Source organism: Echeneis naucrates, chromosome 17 (assembly GCF_900963305.1).
Source record: "Echeneis naucrates chromosome 17, fEcheNa1.1, whole genome shotgun sequence".
NCBI classification, from domain to species: Eukaryota; Metazoa; Chordata; class Actinopteri; order Carangiformes; family Echeneidae; genus Echeneis; species Echeneis naucrates.
The window spans coordinates 6,467,340-6,487,846 of NC_042527.1; the positions used below are offsets into that span (position 1 = coordinate 6,467,340).

General features: G+C 42.6%; 1 protein-coding gene across 7 annotated transcripts in view; it reads right to left on the reverse strand.

The window, feature by feature from the left end:
* Window positions 1-377: 377 nt before the first annotated feature.
* LOC115057603 (activated CDC42 kinase 1-like) overlaps window positions 378-20,507 on the reverse strand; it is a 51,371-nt gene continuing 31,241 nt past the window's right edge. For 4 of the 7 annotated variants that reach the window (XM_029524769.1, XM_029524763.1, XM_029524764.1 and 1 more), the window contains 16 exons: window positions 17,860-18,037; window positions 16,362-16,432; window positions 13,029-13,298; window positions 12,765-12,917; window positions 12,074-12,237; window positions 11,372-11,491; window positions 10,908-11,055; window positions 10,671-10,817; window positions 10,319-10,413; window positions 9,893-10,087; window positions 9,522-9,613; window positions 8,148-8,587; window positions 6,784-8,001; window positions 5,168-5,263; window positions 4,190-4,320; window positions 378-3,500 (listed from right to left, as the gene is read on the reverse strand). In XM_029524769.1, the coding sequence (XP_029380629.1) occupies window positions 3,494-3,500; window positions 4,190-4,320; window positions 5,168-5,263; window positions 6,784-8,001; window positions 8,148-8,587; window positions 9,522-9,613; window positions 9,893-10,087; window positions 10,319-10,413; window positions 10,671-10,817; window positions 10,908-11,055; window positions 11,372-11,491; window positions 12,074-12,237; window positions 12,765-12,917; window positions 13,029-13,298; window positions 16,362-16,432; window positions 17,860-18,037 (3,525 nt within the window). In that variant the 3' untranslated portion in view covers window positions 378-3,493. The remainder of the gene's footprint in view (window positions 3,501-4,189; window positions 4,321-5,167; window positions 5,264-6,783; window positions 8,002-8,147; window positions 8,588-9,521; window positions 9,614-9,892; window positions 10,088-10,318; window positions 10,414-10,670; window positions 10,818-10,907; window positions 11,056-11,371; window positions 11,492-12,073; window positions 12,238-12,764; window positions 12,918-13,028; window positions 13,299-16,361; window positions 16,433-17,859; window positions 18,038-20,507) is intronic. The other 3 variants (XM_029524767.1, XM_029524768.1, XM_029524766.1) reach the window with 2 other exon arrangements.

Below are 20,507 nucleotides of genomic sequence, written 5' to 3' on the forward strand. Positions count from 1 at the left end.
TTGTCCTAATTAGAAACATTTAGCATGCTAGGATAAACTACAGACCGTGGAAAACATGATCTTTCATGATCTTTGCCGTCATTGTTTTAGCATCTAACTCTAAGCGATGCTAAGCCTGAAGATGCATCTCTTGTCAGTGTGGTTTTTGATCTGTTTCCTGGTGACTGACTAGTACGATACGATTTTCGAGCCTGCTAAGGTTTTTGTTGATTCATATTTAAAGAGGAAAAACTTCAGTGTACATTGAAATGCTCACCACTGCAGTATTTATCTCATGATAAGCTACATCCAGCATGATTTCCCATTGAAGCAGCACTTACAAAAACAATGTAGGCGAACAAACAAAAGTATTTGTCAATAGAAGAAAATAGGTAAAAAATAATTAACTCTTTAATAAAAAATACATTTATAAATTCGGCAGCATGAACTTCTCTTGAACAGTTCCATCAGGCCTAGGAGGATGGGGGGGGGGGGACCAGCTGCACCATAGGCATTTAACATAAACCACATTCTGGGAGGCAAACACATACAAATGAGGAAGAACTGGCAAGTTGGTTTGAAGGAAAAACAGCAAAAACAATATGAAGGACTTTGAAATAGCACAATCAGTTTCTGTAGACATATCTGGCAAAGACCAAACAGAACTGAACAGTTTTTGTTTTTTGTTTTTTTTTTTTTTTAAACACCACAACAGGCCAACATTGATTTGGGTTGATCATAACACCACAAGCTTCAGTCCTTCTAATAAAACTACTGCAGCATGGTATGAAGACAAACAGCACATGGACAGACTGGAGGCAGCCCTCACATCAAGTTGTCCGTAATCGCTGTGTTACAGATTCAGCCCACACCGAAACTGAATCACAACACACTTTATACTGAAAACAGTGTTTCATCTGCATTCGGCTATAAGGGCACAATACGACAGGGAGAATGCTGAATGATATTTTCACTGGATGGCACTGATGGAGGGACACACTGGGAGGTCACAGGTTCTACAGCAGCCTTATTGCACACAGGAAAAAGCTTTGACTTGAGGTTTTGTAAAAATCAGTCCTGTACATCCTTTATAAATATTTTTAATTTATTCAGTTTTGGCTCCATATAAGCTTTTTCAGAGGCCACTTGAAGTTTCTGCACAGACAGATTGTGATTAGAAGTGTCACATACTGGGGCTTGCTATGGGCATATGGAGGGCTTTGCTTGGTTTGGAGCAAAGCCAGGGCATAGATGTGGACATTGATGATTAGGCTATAAGTAAATGGGTACCAGTTGGCAAATGGTGTTTATTTTGCTATAGAAAGAAGCTCTGTATGGATCATGTGTGTTGACTGAAAGTTGTCAACTACTGAGGATTTAGAAAGCCGAAGCATGTGGGCTGCCTTCAAAGTCCTTCCTGCCATGAGAGTCATCAAACATTAATATGTGAAATGCAAAGTTTCAAACTATTCTTTGCTCAGGGCTCTGCTGTGACAATTAAGTCAGAAGATGTATTATCATGTCCAGCAGAGAGTGGACCAACGGCTGACACATCCCGGAACTTTCTAAATGATTGCCCCTGAAGCTGCTGACCAAAATATCACAGTTGTGGTTTTAAGTGATGATTAGGAGCCTTGGGGTAAAATTCTCTACGCTGCTGTTATTAGCTGCCAACGTTGTCTGGGTGCATGCAAAAAAAAAAAAAAAACAAGCTGGCAGGAGTTTTCAGCTGATGCACACAAGTTCTGTGTAGGCAAAGTGCTTAGAGGAACAGATTGAGGAAATACTATATCTGAGGTGAGGAAAGACTTCGCTCAGTGGGTGGCCTTTCATTTCTTTCTTGATCCACACATGGCAAAGGTCATAGATCAGTGATGAAGATTCAGCTAAAGGCTGCTCTTAATTAAGCTCTTAGATAAGTTGAATTCTTTTTATGCTGTTCAACTTAAATTCAGACAATTTAAGTCTATAAAATTAGCCGCCCATCACCCAAGCTAATAAAGAACTAAGAGCCAAGTCCACATGGTCACAATCAGTGACAACTGTTGATCGGGAAGACAGTACTCAGAATTTGCTGGTTGTCAATGATGAGACGCTGATTTTGCAGATCACAGTCAACACGTTATTCTGTGATAACGGTGTCGGGAGTTTGAATTCACCCAAGAAAGCTTCCTTGGATCTGACTGACTGAGCTGTGCAGTCAAAGTATTATGAAATTATGACTGTTTTGAGCTTTCATTATACTGATGGTTTGCGTATTTGTCACATTCTTTGCTGCATTTTCCAGGTAGAACGTGTAAGTGGATAATTCATTCATTCAGAATGCAAACGAGTCGGAGTGAGGGGATCTTAGCTGTCACAGGCTCATAAGTTTCAGTTCCACTCAAAGCCTTCTTTCGCCCAGAATTCTTTGGAAGCAAATCATCTTTAAGACAGTCAGCAGCTGGACAGCTTTGTGCAATGGGTTAATTTAGACTAAGGGCGACACAGTAAATTTATGCTGAAAAAATATGTTCTCTACTTTTAGCACATTGTGTTAAAAAAATACTAAAATAACATCATTATTTTGTTAGGAGGTTATAAATTAGACACTAAGGTGTGAGCCTTGGCTTCTCTGATCCTCTCCTTCCATTAATCCTCTTGGTTCAGTGGACTGGTTTGACCTTTGAATCTCAGTATTGATGCTCTGCTGCAGGGTTAAGGCTAACCCTAACCCTGCAGCAGAGCACCCTCAGCACTAACTTCCCTCATTATACGATAAGATGCACATTTTCCCGGAATCCATAGACTTATCAGTAGCAAACAGTCAAGGGGCAAAATGTCGTCCTGGCCAGTTAAATGCTAACTTGGCTTTTTGCTGTGCATGAATGTTGCATAAGTTGTAATATTATTTACTTTTAACTGCTTTTGAAAACAACTACTTCAAGATCCCACAGCTGCAATGCACCTCCAATGACCTAACTGTACATACACTGTACAGTACTAGTCATCAGAATGGCCTCATTTTCATTTACTTTCAATTGGACTTTTTAATGACATGAACAAAAGAGAGATGAAAGTTTCTCTCTGCTGTTGGACATCAGTGTAATTGTGGCAGTGACGATCTGTCGGGGTGGCAGCACCAAGAATCTGTGACAGATGTGTTTGGGCAGGACCTTACTGTCATGAACATATAAGTGAAGTCTTATTTGCCCTTTGGCAAATCTGAAAAGAGAGTGGATGGCAATCTCCAGTTTCCTACTAAGTGAAACAATGACATGTACTTCAGACCAAAGTCAAGTATAATGCTAAGTCTTCTTTTTGCACTCAGGCTAAAGTCCTCTATCCAAACTATATGCGAATGGAGCAACAATGAAGTTTGGTATTTTGTGCTAGTTCAGTAAAAATGTCCTTGATTCCTCTGTAGTCGGTAGATTGGACACATTCAACAGACGGGGTCAGGAGCAGATTCATTTCCTGTGATGTTTTACTGAGGATGAAGTTCCAATCAGAGCTCAGCAGCTTGAGATTTCTGTCACCGTCTGCAAATATAAAGAAGATTTAGATTAGATTGAGAATACTATGATGAAACGCTAAATCCTCCTCAATGAACCTCAATGATGTTTAGCAAGAGCTGCCCCTACTTTTGAAGCTTTTGAAGTGAGCTTCACATTATACTGGAATGGTTTAAAGGATAATTTCCATCTACTTTTTCTTGAAAAATCCAACACAGCAGAAAAACTTCTTTGGCTCATTAAAAAACACATCAGTGTCAGTCTTCATTGGATCCGCTGCTTCCTGTCTGCCTACACTGCTGTTAGTTATATTTAGATGAGGGAAAACATAGAAAGTAGCTTTAATTGCATTTCTGATGAGTTTGATAACGCTACCTTTTATTTGTCTAGACTTGCCATAGCTGCATGTGTCCCAGCTGTGTGTGCGTATATTTGTGTGTCGGTTTGTCGTTCAAGTATGGGCACCCGCTGACCTTGTCCTCTGATTAGCTTACCAAGAAATTTTACTCTATCTTAGCCAGTCATCCACCTCAAGCTCAATTATACCCACGTGCTCCATGTAATTATTGGTCGCGGTAACAGCGTTTTAATGATGGAAATGGTAATTATTTGGAATACTTTACTAAAAAAAATGGACACCGTTAGCAACCCTCGTCACTGCTGTTTAGTGTTAAAAGTTCTGGCATGGGAGTCATGAATCTGCAGTTCAGCTGTACCTCTGCCTTGTTGTGGAGCCATAGTTATCTAACATTTGTGTGCTGGCCACCTCCAGGTTCCAGTCACACATCTCAAGCAGCTTTAGACACTCTGACCTGCTCCTCAGACCCAAACAGAACAACTGCTCCACCTGCAAGGACAAGCAAAGGACAAGGTCAGGTGCAATATCAGCGAGAACCACAGATATATACTATTTTTTATTTATTCCCTCAAGGCGTTATTGCAGCAGTAAGCAGGATGCAGAATGAATTTGGTCTTTATACAAGCTCAGTGGATGGCATTTTTCTTTCAGTTTTAAATTTCTCCACCGCTATTAGGGAGGACTCAAGTGTTCCCTCGTGCTCACAGCTGTCCAAACAGCTCCTCCATCGTCTCTCCACAGCGGCACTCAGGACTGCTGGAGACACACCGCTTATTCCATATGCTTTTTATTTATGGCCAGCTCACTGAAGCGGTAATGACCCGATTTTCCCTTAAGGATCAAGTGGCTGCTATCAGGTCCAGGTATGAACAAAAATGTAATGAACTAACTGTGAATGACGACTTGTTCGCTGTTACATCCTGTATATAAACAGATTGTTATGGAAAATGACTCAAGGATCTGCTGCACAAAGAAACTGGATGTCAAAGGATCCTTGAGCAGCACAACAGGACCACTGAGGACTCAGAGACTCTTCTAAGAAATGTACTGCTTCAGCATAATGATCCACTTCATGGCGTCTTTATTTTGCTGGACTGGAACCGTGGGATGTGACTGTGAAGCTACCTTGGAGAATTGGTGCCGCTTTAAAGTGAAAATTTCTTCACACACAGTTATTTTTTCTATTTGCTGCAATTTGCATTAAGTTATTGATAAGTAATGAACATTCATGGATTTATTTTGCCAAGCATCCTGGCTGCATGCATCTTTGCTTTGTTTTGAGTAACTGGCTGCAGTGTGTGAGCTTTTTTCCTGTGTGGCCAATAAACGATCTCACCTTTAAGTAATGCACGGCTTTCTGGACATTCCAGTTGTGGTTCTGGAGGGCGGTTTGGCACTCCTCTATCGTCACACCATGAACGGCCTCCTGTACCTGAATCAACAAGTGTATGGCATCTCAGTTCTATCTCAACACACCACAGTGTTATGTTTTTTGTTTTTCTTTATGAGGTGATGAGAAATTTGACATGAATATTTCACGTGTACAGATTTTCAAAACTAAAGCTGATGAGCTAGAGCTCCTCTGTTATTTATGGCCTTTGCTGAGGAAAGCTGCTGAAGCGCAGAGATTTCAGTCCTGCATTTGAGGAGACTCTTCACAAACTAAATTAAAATAGTTTAAATTCCACCAATTACGTTTAATTACGTCCAAATCTTCTTAATTCATTTTCATTTCAACAACCTAACCCTGACACTCTTCTTCAGTCTGATTTTTCTAGCAGCAGTCAAATATATCAATATTTTAACGGATCAATATTTATTTTCTGCTTCTGTAGATGTGATGGTTTATTGATACTCACAATATTACCACATCACCTGCAACTACCTCAGTTACTAATGTTTGAACTACCACAATCAGGGAACTCATCTGCAGTACATTTTATCCCATAATCCCATGTTCCCAGGGCAGCCACAGATCTCAATATCCACAACATAATGGCAAGAGCCTGATCAATGTAGGGCCGCAGATTTTGACAATGATTCTGACTCTTGTTCAATCAGGCTCAAACGGGGTTTGAAAAAACAATCAAACGCTGGTTCTTCATCTTTTAAATTCAGTTCAGCAATTCAAAGTAATATAGACTTTATCGCCAAAGAAAACCATCTTATTTTTAAATATGTTATATATGTATAAATATGTCAAAGTTCTCAGCTTTGTGCTTTTTCATAGTTTGAATGGATGAAGATATACACTAGCAAGTGTTGAACTTTAACTGTGTTGGTGATGGATCTTTTCATATAATTACCCCGATTATTTGGCTTCTGTAATTTCAGCTCCACTTTTAAAATGATGTTTTGTTGTTACATATCAATCAGAATTTGGGTCTGATACTGACTTATAGTTGAATGGTGAAGAAATCTGTTACAACAGATAAGAACAGTTAAACGTGTGCCAGCAATTTCAAATCACTCACTTCTGCGCCAAGTGTCACAGAGAAAAACACAGACGCAGATGCACAACACAAACACCTCGGCCTCAGTGGCTTACCATTAAAAACCTAACTTCTGTTGCCCCCTAGTGTTCAGTTTTAGAGCCAACGCAGTATACTGAACACAATAGCACAAATGTAATATACTCAGGTTTATTTATCTTTTTGTTGATTTAAAATTTTATTGAATTGCTATATTAAATGTGTCACTCGTGAAAATCCAAGTGTCATCTAACAATCTACTGAGGCACATTTAAGACCATATTAATGGAAATGTATACTTATATATTAATGAGAGAGAATAAATAAAAACACTAAGAAGGTCATTAGGTGAACTATAAATTACAGATTAACTATCACACCACCGGAGTTTATCAGTGAGCAAGCAGAATATGGTTATAAATGTGTAAATATGTTGCAATAGAGAAGTTGGAATAGGCAATTACAGCCTCTCCATCCTTACCACTTTGACCCTGTCAGCTGAGTTCACGCCTCCGTCTGGCCTAAAATGGGAAGTAATAACCAACGGCGACATCAGCCCATCTGAACAGACTCGTGGGAGACTAACTGATGTCTTCATCCCTGACCGTGGTCCGCCCAGACTGCTATTATTGTTGGAGGAGAAATTAGCCTTCAGCTCGCCTGTTTGGATGGTGCCCTGTCCTTGGGCGTGTCCCTGGACAGTGTGGTTGCTGACCACCATTGGTCTGACGGTGGCAGTGTTAGCTTGGCGCGCGTGTCTTTCCTCCACACTGCTGGCAGGAAGGCTCTCTGCTTCTCTGAAAAAGCGGTCGTATCGATCAAGGTATGGCGGCCTCTCCGGCAGAAGGTAATAGTGGGTATTACTGACTTTCCGTCCATCACGTACGATGGGCAGGATACATGGGCCCTTAGTTGTGGGGTCCTTCCCTTGTGCCTGGGCCTGGATCACTTTGGGTGCAGCATATTTAGGATCTGAGGCAAAGCTGTGTGTGGTAGGCATGAGTTTACCTGGTGAGGTGGAGAGGTAGGAGCCGTAGCTGTGTGTAGGGGGGCAGGAGGTAAGTGGAGCCTGCATGGTGTTGGGGCTGACAGAGTAAATCCTCTGCTGAGGTGAGCCGACTACCAGGCCCATAGGGCTAGGAGTCCTGGAACCTGGCTGGGACAAAGGATCCCTCGGGGGGATCTGAGGTGGTCGGCTCTGGTCTGAAATATCCTCTGTGGTGTCTGCTGGTGTTGGGGACAGAGAGAGATCCCTTGACCACCGAACAGACGTGTAGTCGCCCCTTTTTATAGGGCGAGGGGGGATAGGGACACGTGGAGGGATCTGAGGTTTGTCTTCATTCGAGGAGAGGGTGTCCTGCTGGTGTCCCTCCAGGGCCTGAACCGCCTGAGCAAATGAAGATGAGGTCTGGGATGGTGAGCTTGATGGAGCAGCACTTCCCGACGGTACATTGAGCCTCCTCATGCACTCTTGCTGCAGTTCTTGGAAGATTTCTTCAGACTGGGAAAAGGATGTAGACAGGCCCTGGCTGTGCTGGCTGGGAAGAAAGAGGTTATCCTCTAGGCCTGGTCTGTCTGGACCTCTGGAGACAAGAGCCTCAACCTGCACCTTCTGTCCAGAAGAGAAAGGCTCATCAGGGTCGTGGACTTCAACCTGCTCATCTTCATATTGCTGCTCGGAGCTGTTGATAGAGCTCACCTATGGGAAGAGAAGATTTTACAAAACAGTCTAAAAATGTACAACTTCATGTCACTCTGCTTTGGATTTAGGTGATAACTGAACAGGACACAAACATTCCCAGTTTTGGCATTATGTGAAATAAGATGTATCACCTCCTACCGTACCTCCATATCATCTTCATCCTGGGCTACATCATCATAGGCTGGGGGTGGGGGTAATGGTCGTGCATCCCAGTCCACTACTGGTGTGGGGTGAAGGGGGCGGGGCAAAGACCTGGATGGGCTCTGAGGAGGGGTGCGGTCCAAAATGTTCTCTGCTTGCAAAGCCAGCTTCGCCAGTGAGGGGATCTGCATTTCAACAACAGGGGAGGCGGAGGGTGTGGGAGGGGGCGGCGGGAACTCCTCCCCAAAGTCAATGAGGGACACTTCACTGTTTGGATTGTAGCCTGAGCCTGAAATCCGGCTACACCCATGTTTGGAAGCAGAGACCCACGCAGCAGGTTTAAGTTTCAAGCCTTTGACAGAACCCGTTTTACGAAGTGATAATCTCTTCAGGCCTGCAGAGGTCAACTCCTCGTCTCCATGTACTGGATCATAGCAAGGCTCTGGAGACACAAGCAAACAATAATTTCATTCATTTACTGAAAAAGTTTAGAAAGTTTTGACAATGATGCTTTCCAAGATCACTTCACACCCCAAATACACTCTGCACCAAAAAGAGTCTTTGGTTTGGAAGTTAGTCCTGTAGTGCACAGCAAGGACACTGCACATCTGTTAAAGGGAAACAAGGATGGAAAGATGGAGTATGTAAAGAGAGGGGGAAAGGAGGTGATAGAATCACTGCAAACACAAGCAAAGACAACTCAATAACCATGAGATGTACCTTTGAATAGTGGAGCTAGGAGGGAACAGAGAGGGCAGGAGCAATGGGTGAGAAGCTGCTGAGAGAAACCAGACTTACTCTTGATTAACACAGCTGGCTGAGGAGGGCGGGGGGGAGGCTCCTCTGGAGAAAGAAAAACAGGTAGAGCCGCCGCAAAGGAGGACCAGAGAGGGAAAAAAACGAAAGCAACCACGATAAAAAGATTAGGAAAAAAGTAGGAAGAAAATATCAGATTGCATATGAAGCGTTTCAAGCAAAAGCAAAATCTGCTCCAAGTGTTAATACATTTACATTGAGTTAATATGTTTTTATGTTTGTTTACATCTATAGTTAGCCAGTAAAACAGGTCTGTGGTGCTTTAGTAGAATTTGAGCATTTATCTGTAACATTTAATACACGATGAAACAATCACACCATTGTAAGAGGGTTTGCAGAAAGTGGACATTTCAGGCCAACAGAATGCGTTCTGGTCACCTTGACATAGAAGTAGAAATGTCAGCACTCCCACATAGCTAAAGAAGTTCAGAGTCTACTGATGCAATCTAAAAATCCTTACTCTAGTAATGGTCACTCCTCAGTGGCCTTAAACATTGCATACCACATGACCATGACTATGGCAGAGGTTGCATTTGTTCACTAACAGCTCTTCCACTCACTTTTAGCTCGTCCTGGTAGCTGTGTGGGCCGAGTAGCACTGAGCTCTACACCCAGAACATCAGGGGGGTCCATGGGATTTCCCAGGTAGAGACTGGAGGGAGGCAGAGGACAGATGTCATTACAATAATGTCGGCAGAAGTTAAGTCAGTCATTAAGTATGTGGACGATTAAAATAATCTATAGCTACTGTTACTGTTACTACTACTACTACCAAAAAAAAAAGGAAAGGACAAAATATGTCACCAAATTCTAGCATGGGATGTTTGACACCTCACCAGTGATGTGAGGGGCATTTAGAGCATTTCTTGGCACCTACTGGTATTAAATTCACATAATGCTCAAAGTAAATAATGAGCGAGCTGGTGCTTACTCATCAATCCTGTCAGGGAAGCCCCAGCAGCGATGAGGATTGGTGTCACCGTGTCCCGTGTGGATGAAGCTGTTCTTCAGTGGCCGACTGATGTCATGAGCTGACAAACCAGCTACTGATGTCACCACATTTCTGGGGAACTGTCCGACCTTCTGAGTACGCTTGTTTTGGCCTCTCCACCAGTAGTTCTCTGCCCTGAGGGATGACAAACCACACTTGTTAGGTAAGCCTACTCACATTTATCAGCTTGAATGTTAAGACCTTTATCAAAATGCCATTATTATTAAAGTGGAAAATTTTCAGGTTCTGATTATTTATTAGGATAAAAAAATATATAACTCATGCTTTTACTGGCTTTAAAACAGGGTTTATTAATTATTTAGAGTTTTATTTGTATGAGTCTAAAATGCATTTATTTCCTCTCACCTTCCCTCTATGATGGTGATGACATCATTGACCTGGATCTGCAATTTGTCAGGCTCATCAAAGTCCTGCAGAGCACACATGTCTGTGGGCATGGTCTGAAAAGCACACACACACACATCACACTCAACACTTGAGCTGAAGTCATTTTTCTGTTTTGCTTGCACAGTCAGTCCACCAGGTGGAGCTAAAAGTCCATGGATGCAGTGATACAGTTTCTTTCTTTGGGGAACATAAGCTTCTCTATAGGAGCTTTATGACAGACGTCAGATGTTTTTTCCTTTGTCGGTTTGCATGGAAATCAAATGAAAAAAAAGTAAAACATCCTATAGAGCACTTTTGATTTCTTCCATACCTCAAGCAAGAACTCTCTCAGGGCGACAAAAGTAGGTCTGTCATCTGGTTTTTGGGCCCAACATTGCAGCATAACATTATAGATATCCTGTGGACAGTCCTCAGGTTTAGGGAGACGTTCACATTCTTTATCAATCTTGTGCAGAATCTGAAGAAGAAATTGACCAAAAAGGAAAACTGCCTATGACACGTTCACCCTGAGATGAAAATTTCCATTTCATTTTCTCTGTGTGTTTACCTGGCTCCCATTAAGACCCAGCCAAGGCTCCTGACCATGTGTGAACATTTCCCAGAGAGTCACTCCAAACATCCACGTATCTGTAGCATGGGAGAATGTCCTGGTCTTCAGACTCTCTGGGGCACACCTGGACAAGTCGAACACCAAACTATAAAAAAACCAATAATCTGCATTGCGTGCCTATCTGAGGAAAAGCTCACTTTGGGGGGGAATGCACTGATTCTTTAAATCTGGCCCTTTGTGCAGAAAAAAAAAGGTTTAATTTAAGCCAAGTAAGAAAAAGACAGATTTCTAAATTGCTGTTCAACTGACAAGTCAATGTTTTATGAGAATAAAAAAAAGTGCAGGCTTGAGCTATCACAATCCTCTGTGGAAACCTTCTGGAAGGAAAAGAACAAGGTTCGGACTCTAACCCTAAAAACATGTCTGCATTATATCAGCTTCAGCTCCTTCTGCCCACCCACCATGCAAAGGGGACCTTGCGATGCTCCTGCATGACATAATGCTCATGGTTGTTAGGCAGCGCCCTCATTAGACCGAAGTCCCCAATCTTCACTCTGTGAGCTGAGGCCAGCAGGATATTCCTGAATAGAAAGGGTCAAATATTTTCATGTTAACATGTACAACCTGGCAAACAAAGTGCCTTACATTGGTGCAACCTCACAAAACCTTCAACTCAGGAACAAATAGAGGGTTGTTTTTTTTTTTGTTTTTTTAAATCTCAGCCCTGAATTAAAAATGGAGAGATGGAGGAACACTTCACTGGTCCATAATTTAAAACCACAGTTTGAGAACTCTACTTAGCCTTTGATATATTGGAATAGCCAAGTCAATAATGGGAAAAAAATTAGGAATTTTTTTACCAACTAATAACTCTCAAACATCTAAGTAGTTTCAACACTTTAGTAAACCTGACTAGTTTGGAAAGGCCAAGAATTTAGACCTCCAGTACAGCCAACCAACAAGTGAGTCATTTCAATTGTATGCCAAGTCCTCCTGTAATGGCCTGTTAAATTCTGGGTGGAGGAGCAGGAGAAGCAATATGAATAATCCAATGTACCAGTAAATATATCCTGTGGAAAAATGGGCTTCATAATGAGTAAATACACACTCAAAAAGGTTTAAGCCTTTGTGTAGTCCACCTTAACAAGGCTGCTGCCTCCTACCTGGCTGCCAGGTCCCTGTGGATAAACCGTCTCTGCTCCAGATAGGCCATGCCACAGGCCACCTGTACAGCATACTGACACAGAGTGTGGATCAGTACTGGGCCCTGCGGACGAACACATCGCAAACGCTCCAGCAGAGAACCCAGAGGGGCCAGCTCTGTCACCTGCAAAACACAGAGCCAGAGAGGAGGAGGGTGAAGCTGGGAAGGAGGATTCTGGCTGCAAAATATGTGATAAACATTACAAGGAAGGAAGAGCAGAATGATGTAGTCTGGGGAATATATGAGTGTGAATTGAAGCTGAAAGAAGTAGAACTAAGAGGAAAAGATGTTGATAAGAAATGAAAAAGTCATGTTACAAAAGCAAGGTTGAGAAAATGTCAGCACTATTTTGGCCCTCTAAGGACTTGCTCCCTCCCTTCCTGTCTCCGATTTTTCCACATCTTTGCATCACTCTCACTCGTCATGGCAAAGGCCTTCAGATGCCTGACCAATTCAAATAGGCTTAAAGGTCATACAGAAAGCTGTGGGAGTGGCTGTCAGCGTTAATGTGCAGGTGTAAGTGAGTAAACAGGGAAGCCAAGAAAAAGCAAATGTGCTGGTGTGTGATGTAAACCTGCGCATATGCTATGCGGATTGTGTTGTCTCTGAATAGCCCTCCCTGTGTGTGTGCGTTTCTGTGTGTCCACTACCATCTTCATTGGGTGTGTGAGCACCACACCGTAGAGGCGAATGAGGTTCTGGTGGTCCAGGGAGTGCATGGCATTGACCTCACAGATGAAATCTTCCAGGGCCTCCGGCTGACTGAGCACATCTGTCTTCAGACACTTTACAGCGACGTTCAGCTGGAATAAAATGTCTTTCATCAAATGATTTCAATTTGATTATCTTCCTCACACCATCAGCACAACACCACGTTTTTTTTTAGTCTTAAGAAGTGAATCAGCTGTCCTCACCACCTTCCCTGCAGGTGTCAGCCACTCTCCTCTTTTCACAACGCCAAACGAGCCATCCCCCAGCTTCTCAAACAACGTCAGGTCCTTCTCAGGGATGAGGCAGGTCAGAGCTTGTTGCTGCCCATCAAGCAGAGCACCACCACCAGACTGTGCAGTCAGGACACCCTCCCCCAGGCCCAGGGGAGCTGTTGGGGACAGCTTTCTAAAGGAGAAGGCTGGCTGTCCCTGCTGGGGGAAGTCTCCCCCGTCTGGGCGCTTACCACTAAAGACCTGGACAAGAAGAAGAAGAAGAAGGGACGAACAATTAGAAAAAATAAATAAATAAATTTGGTCAAACATGTTTAGCATGGGGCAGCACAGCAGCGTAGGGGTTAGCGGTGTCGTCCTTTCTGTGCGGGCTTTCTCCCACACACCGTCCAAAGACATGCATGTATAGGTTAACATGCAGGTGTGAATGCGAGCCTGAGTGGTTGTTTGTCTCTGTTTGTCCTTGTGTGTTGGCCCTGTGATGGACTGGCAACCTGTCCTGGGTGTACCCTGCCCCTCGCCCAATGTGAGTTGGGATTGGCTCCAGCAGCCCCGCGACCCAGAAACGGATAAAGCAGTTGAAGATGAATGAATTATCATTTAGCGTGTAACAAAAAGGTTAAAATAATAACATAAAAGAACAGAGAAACATATTTTTTCTTGTGTTCAATTATCACAACCTGTACTGCTAAGAAACCACAATACTGACTCTGTACACCTGACCAGGGGACCTGAAAAGGCCACATTAATGTTTAATACTACAGTGTTATTCGAGTTATCTCTAGCCTGATCACTTTGTACCCAGGAAACACTGAGCTGCAAAGTGTGGGGAAAGGAAAACAAAACAGACACACATTGAATGGCTCTTCTATTTCCATATTAGCCTTATGAAATATCACCGTCCCCACCTTATCTGTCCTTCTCTCTCCTCTGGTCCCCGCTGCCTACCTCCTCTACACACAGTATCCAGCACGCTCAGTCACATGATGTGGCCACAATATTATTAGGTATAATATTGTATTTTTTCATATTCTTCAGTTCATTTTGTGATATCAGCATTAATGACGGTGAAGGCAAGGTTTACGTTTGTGGCTTCAACCTTCTACACAGCATCTAAACTACCAGCTAGTACTGCTTGAGCACAAGATGGAGGAGCCTCTCTGCCTGCACACACATGCACACAAACTCAAAGGCAAGAATTCAGACACCAGCTCCTCTGGTAGATGAAACATCTGTGATTGTTGGATCTAAAAGTTCAACACATAGGGGTGGACTTTTCAACAATAACTAGCGGCTATGCTGTCAGTCAGAAACTATGCATATCCAAACACACTCATCATCGCGGGAATTAGATTCGTTTTCTGCCTTTTAACTTAAGTGCTGACAACACGACAGGAATGACTTAGCAGAGGCATTAAGGGAAAGCATTGCATCTAGGCCCTAAATAAGACACTGGTCCTGATGCTGTTGTTAGTGTGGACAGACATGGATTAAAAAGAATATTTCTCCAAAACCAATATCTAGCATCAGTCAAGCTGTAGCACGTCATGAATGAAATACCTCGTAGGTTAAACAGTATTGGTTTTAAAGCAGTAAGTTACTGTTTGTGCATTGACGTGCATGAATGAAAGAAATGCGAACTCATTATTGGCTCATACACAAAGGTCAGTATTCTGAAATGGTATCATCAGGGAAAAGAGGTGTCAATGAATGCCCAGTGCCAAACATATTTGACTGGCCAGATATAAACAGTAGCACTGGGTGTGTGGTTTCACATTCACACTGGACCAGACATGACATAATGCTGCAGACTTTTTAAAAACACCATCTCTCTGTGGTCACTGTGTGGTGAGTGGGTTTCAAATAGGAGGCATGAAATTCAAAAGATTCCGACTGTGGCAGCGCAGCGCAAACACACGCAGTGCAGCACACGCACACCCACACACATGCACACAAACACTTAGACACAGACCAGGCTGAGGAAGCAGATTACTCAAGCTGAAGATGGAGCCAGGCTCAAAAACAGACAGGTGTAATTATAGACGATAAGCAGCCTCCTGTGGGCACCGTGTTATCCAATAAGAACAGCTCAGCGCGCGCACACACACACGTCTATCTTTGTTAGCTCTTAACTCATTCTAAACATAATTTTATACCCTTTGAATGTATGAAGACCAGTCAAAATAGCAGCACTTTCCTGAAATGCCCCCACTCTGTTTGGTGTCTAACACTGGTCCTCACAAAGTATGAAGTACACACACACACACACACACAGGGCTGGCAACACCAAGCCCACGCGCTTCATTCATCTGAGTCTTGCGTGTGTGTTGGTGACTGGTGGATCAGTTTTTGTGTAAACTTGTGTAGAAGGTGTCTTCTCATCTTTCTATCTTTAAGCTATATGTGTTTGTTTAGCTTATAGGAAAGTGAAGTCGGGAATGGTCATGTCTCTAATCTGGAGAAATTTGTGCTTGCTGAGATATCTCTGAGATATCTGCAAATGCAGCGTGCTCTGACATGGTGTGTCACCGCCTCTTGTGACTTGACGTTTTTGTCTGTGTGTCGATGTGGATGTGTGAACCCTTGTGTCTGTGGTCAAGCAGGTTTGTTCTCAAGAGGGCTGTTCCTTAGAGATGCACATGCACATCTGTGAGGGACAGATGTGTTTTCTCTCACAGGACCCAGCTCACACTGGGTGAGGGAGCGGGGTCACCCTGGACAGGTCACCAGTCCATCACAGGGTCAACACACAGAGACAGACAGAGACCAACAAACACTCAGACTCAGACCTACGGGCAATTTAGAGTCACCAATTAACCCAAACATGATGTCTTTGGACGGTGGGAGGAAACCCACACAGGCACGGGAAGAACATCCAAACTCCACACAGAAAGGCCCCAGGCCGGGAGTTGAACCAACAACCTTCTTATTGTGGGGAAACAGTGCTGAACACTATGCCGACACACCGCACAGGATATGCATATATATTATTATATATTATATTTATATATAATATATATATCATATTTGTCTTTACATAAAAAACAGTTTTTTCTCCACAAGGTATTGCAAAATAGGTTTGCATGATGTGTGGAGGAGTGACCTTTGCTCAAACTTTGAGGTTTCTATCATGTATTGTCCATGCAGTTATTGTGAGTTATTGCATCCACATGAATCTATCCGCACTGTGACAGACAGACAGGCAGACAGACAGACGCCACTGTGGCAGCATAATGTCAAGCATACCATGCACCATTATAAACGAGTGCTGTGTCTGTGTATGTTGTGCCTGTCTATATCTGTCACCTTGCTCATCCAGGACTTGCGCTTGCACATGGCTTTCCTCCGCTTCACAGCCTCCCACAGTCGTCTCTGCCCTTTAAGAGAATAAAAGAAAAGAATAGCACATGAATACAGTGATGCTCAGTGGTGAAACATATACAAGGTGTTGAAGACTGCAGCTGCTTTATCTGCTGTCTCTTCTTGCGTTGGTATGTCACGTAGGGCCAGTTAAGAGTTGAGTTACAGAAGATATACTATGAGGAATTTAAAGTAATCTCCTATAATGGGGGGGTGAAACTCCCCTTGTATGAAAGGGAATGAAGGGAAAACCCTAGTGTAGATGGAAAGGGAGGGGGGATGAAGGGCCAACATATATATGAGAAGAGCCTGGAGAAAAAGTGAAGAAATAAAACAGGAAGTACAAAAAGAGGAGAAAATACAGAGTGCTGGGAGAGTCGGTGTGAGTGAGATTACGAACAGGAGAAGTGGGTGTAATTGTTCTTAAGCAGCTCTGAAATGGCCTTGAGGGTTTCTGTAACTGGATTTAGAACATTACTGCTGCCATCCCCTTCACACACACAAACCACAAATAAAAGACTTGTCCCCCTCCTTTGTGCTTAATTGCCACTTGTGACTTTAAAATGACATTAAGGGTATTAGTGACGGGGGATTTGTTTCAGCTCAGCTGCGGGGTATCTAAATGACACACAGTCATCACTGCAGCCTAATTGCAATACTTTGGCCTATATGTAGATGTAGAATTATATAGCCCCGGAGGGAAGATCTATATGTGCAGTCTGAAATACATATATATGAGATGAGCGTACTACTGCAAAAAAAATATAAATAAAAAATGAAGGCAACTCTACCTCTCTCGAGATATACTTTACATCATGGCAACTAATTAGAGACAAAACAGGATTTGAGTGATGCATGCTTCTTAACTATAATTATTCAATAAGAGGAAAGAGAAGCAAACACATGTAAGCAAATTAGACATCAGTATTTTTGGTAGCTTTTGCAATTTGCCAACCGATCCGTCAAATAGATTTTTACTACATATGATGTTTGCATTTTGCTGAAGTGAAACCACCAGGCTGGTTTTCTGCAATGCAAGCAGCTCTATTAGTCTGTAATTAGGCACAATTAACAGCTGCACCTTATAGTGAACATGCTAGCATGCTCATTTTGATATCAATGTTTAGCACTCAACACAAACAACAAATGAGGCTGATGAGATCAGCCCACTCTGAACTACTGGAGGCCAAGAGGAGCATTGGTGGTGGAAGTTAAAGAGAAAACCGATTTTCATTAAAAACAAATGAATAACTATTTAAACTTGAGTGTTTGTCAAAAGGTGTGTTTAGAATAAAGTGATGATACATTTTCAAGATGCCAGCAGAACTGAAAACTTGATATGACAATGCAGGGAATATGTTAATACATACATATTCCCTGCATTAATATGCATCTTAAGCACAGCTCAGTTTCACAAGTTGTACGCGTGCACACGCGTTCTCACCAGGTCTACCCATGCCGATCTTCTCCAGGTCTTCATTCTTCACATAGTCGAAATGTGACAGCCGTGTGACGTTAAGGTCATCTCTGATCCGCAGGAAGTACTGCTGCAACTGCACTTCCATCAGCAGCTCCAGCAGCCATTCTGTGCCTTCCTCACACTGCATACTACTGCCCAGTTTCTGAAACACACATACACAGAGAGAGAAAATGCACAAAAATGTATTCTTCAGGATTCATTGGGGAGCTTTTGCAATTTAAAGTCCAAAATCTGTGGGAAAAAAAAAACAAACAAACAACAACCAAAAAGACAGTGAGCAGCAAACAAATCATTCTCTGCTGTTAAAAAATGAGGAAATGAACTCTGAGCCATTTTGTGCTCTCTAAAATTCCTGTTTAGAAAATGAGACGTGCATTCTACATACCTAACGCACCTTAGTATGGGTTACCCAAATGGACATCGCATAAACGATGGCACACATGGCAGGGTGCCAAATGGGGAATGAGTTACATGTCAACGGGCCAGAGAGAAACTGCACACTGATTTTACTTTAAACGTGCAAGACATGGCTACACAGATGCTGTACGAGTGTGGTGTTCATGGACAACTGTCAAAACACAAAGTTGTATTTTCAGCAGATACACGTCACAGTCTTAGAGCAGACACAGATATGTGAAACAAACACATCTGGTGTACATAAGTGTCTGCGAAGACAAATGCAAGCCTTAACAATCCACAGAATATACGACAACGCTAAACCAGACCATTAATCTTCAATGTCAAAACACAGCATCGCATCTTAAAACATCCTCCATCACTGTCTGTTTATTCTAGATTTATCTGAAATTCATCTGAAATCCTGATAAACGTCTTCATAGCCATTTGAAATAAAAATTATGGTTGCGTTAGAATTGGTGCTTATCTTTACTTCCAGTGCACCTGCTCATACTGATCCTGATTATTATTACCAGTCCCAAAGGGGAATGAACCTATAAACCACTGTAATCATCACAAATGGTTATATATTTCTACTGTGCAGAGGTTGCCAAGGAGGACTTTACGGTGGGGGCTTGGGGGCGTAGGGGTCACACCGCTGAGTAGTAATTACACTGTGAATGAGGAACTTCCTGTGCCGTTAGAGACAGGGTCACATGGTCCGCAGGAAAGAGTCAAAGGGGTCGCAGTTTCCTCGGTCATTTCAACTTCTTAATGGGTTCGGTTAAAGGTCACTTCCTATTGCTAAATGACTGTGACCTGAGGAGTTGGATTTTTTCTCACACATACAAACAGAAACCAAATGTGCCAAACCCCCCCCCCCCCCCCCCCCCCCAAGACTGAACTGAACAACCAGCGCAGAGAGCTCCTACATTTTCCATGAATTTTAATGCAAAGCCTGACTGAGGTCAGTCTGCTGGGATCCAGATGTCCCCATCCATATCATAATTCATTGCTATGCACATAAAACTCGGTCAGCTGATATCGACTCGGCAATGTCCACATTTGGAGCGTTGGCTCCTAGAGTTAGCAAGAGATTTAATCCGCAAAGAGGTTTCTGTAAAGAATTCACACTGCGAGATTGTTCTTTGTTGTTAGCCTGGAAAAAAAAAAGAAATAACAGGTACTACTGCATAGTCCAGTGGCCTGCAGTACGGTAATATAATATAATGACCTCCGGTCACATGGAGAGTTGCAGGGTAAAATGAGTGCTGGTAGTGCCTGTGGCTTTAGGATTAACTCCAGCTGTAGTCATTTGAATCCATCTCCATATTTTGCATTTTGCTGCATCATATTTGACCCTTACCCTGAGAAAGACGATACAACAGTCTGCTTGGCGGGTCAGCTCCACACTAAGCTGTGCCAAAGGCTCTCCTAGCACTTGATATGTTTATTTGATCTGTAGTTTGTGCTTGCAGAATTTAGAGCTCAAAATTTCCCTGAAATTTAGCAACAGAAATGTATTTTTGTAGGAAGTGCAACATATTTTACTATGGGGAACTGTCACTCCCCTTTTCCTCCTCATAGCAGCTCAGAGTTTGATCTTCCCTGGCAGTCAACAGTCAAGTGTTATTTCACTGGATGGTGCCAAAGACGCAACTCAGCTTCCTCTCGGGCGTTTTTCCATGGCTGTGTCATATTTGAGGCATGAGGAGTCAAAACCAAGGTGCTAAAGCTGTGATATCCTGTTTCTTGTTCATCTTGCTATCTGATTTATAAATCCATTTAATACAAATTATATATTTTACAGATTTTCCAATTTGTCTTGAGACAGGTGCTGCATGGAAATAGATGCTTGAGTCTGGCTGTGACTAATCTGTCAAAGATCATGTGTTCACACTGAAGAAGTTAACTGTCATGGCACCGACAGTGAAGGTTCGCTGTTCCTCTTTCAGTGTTTGTGTGTTTGTGTGTTTTGTGGCCAAATAACTGTTGGTTTATTAGTTAAAGACTTAAAGTTAACTAAACTTTACTGATTATTCTAATCTTAAAGGGACCAACTCATTTGCTTGGGCACACTTTGGATTTAGTGTGAGGTTATGGTTTAGCAGTGTCCATAAATGAAACCTGTAAAATGCCAAAGTTAAATCATTTTGCGATTGTGTTTCATATTGTACTCCCTAACTCAAAGGGCTCAGCGACTAAGGTGCATGAAA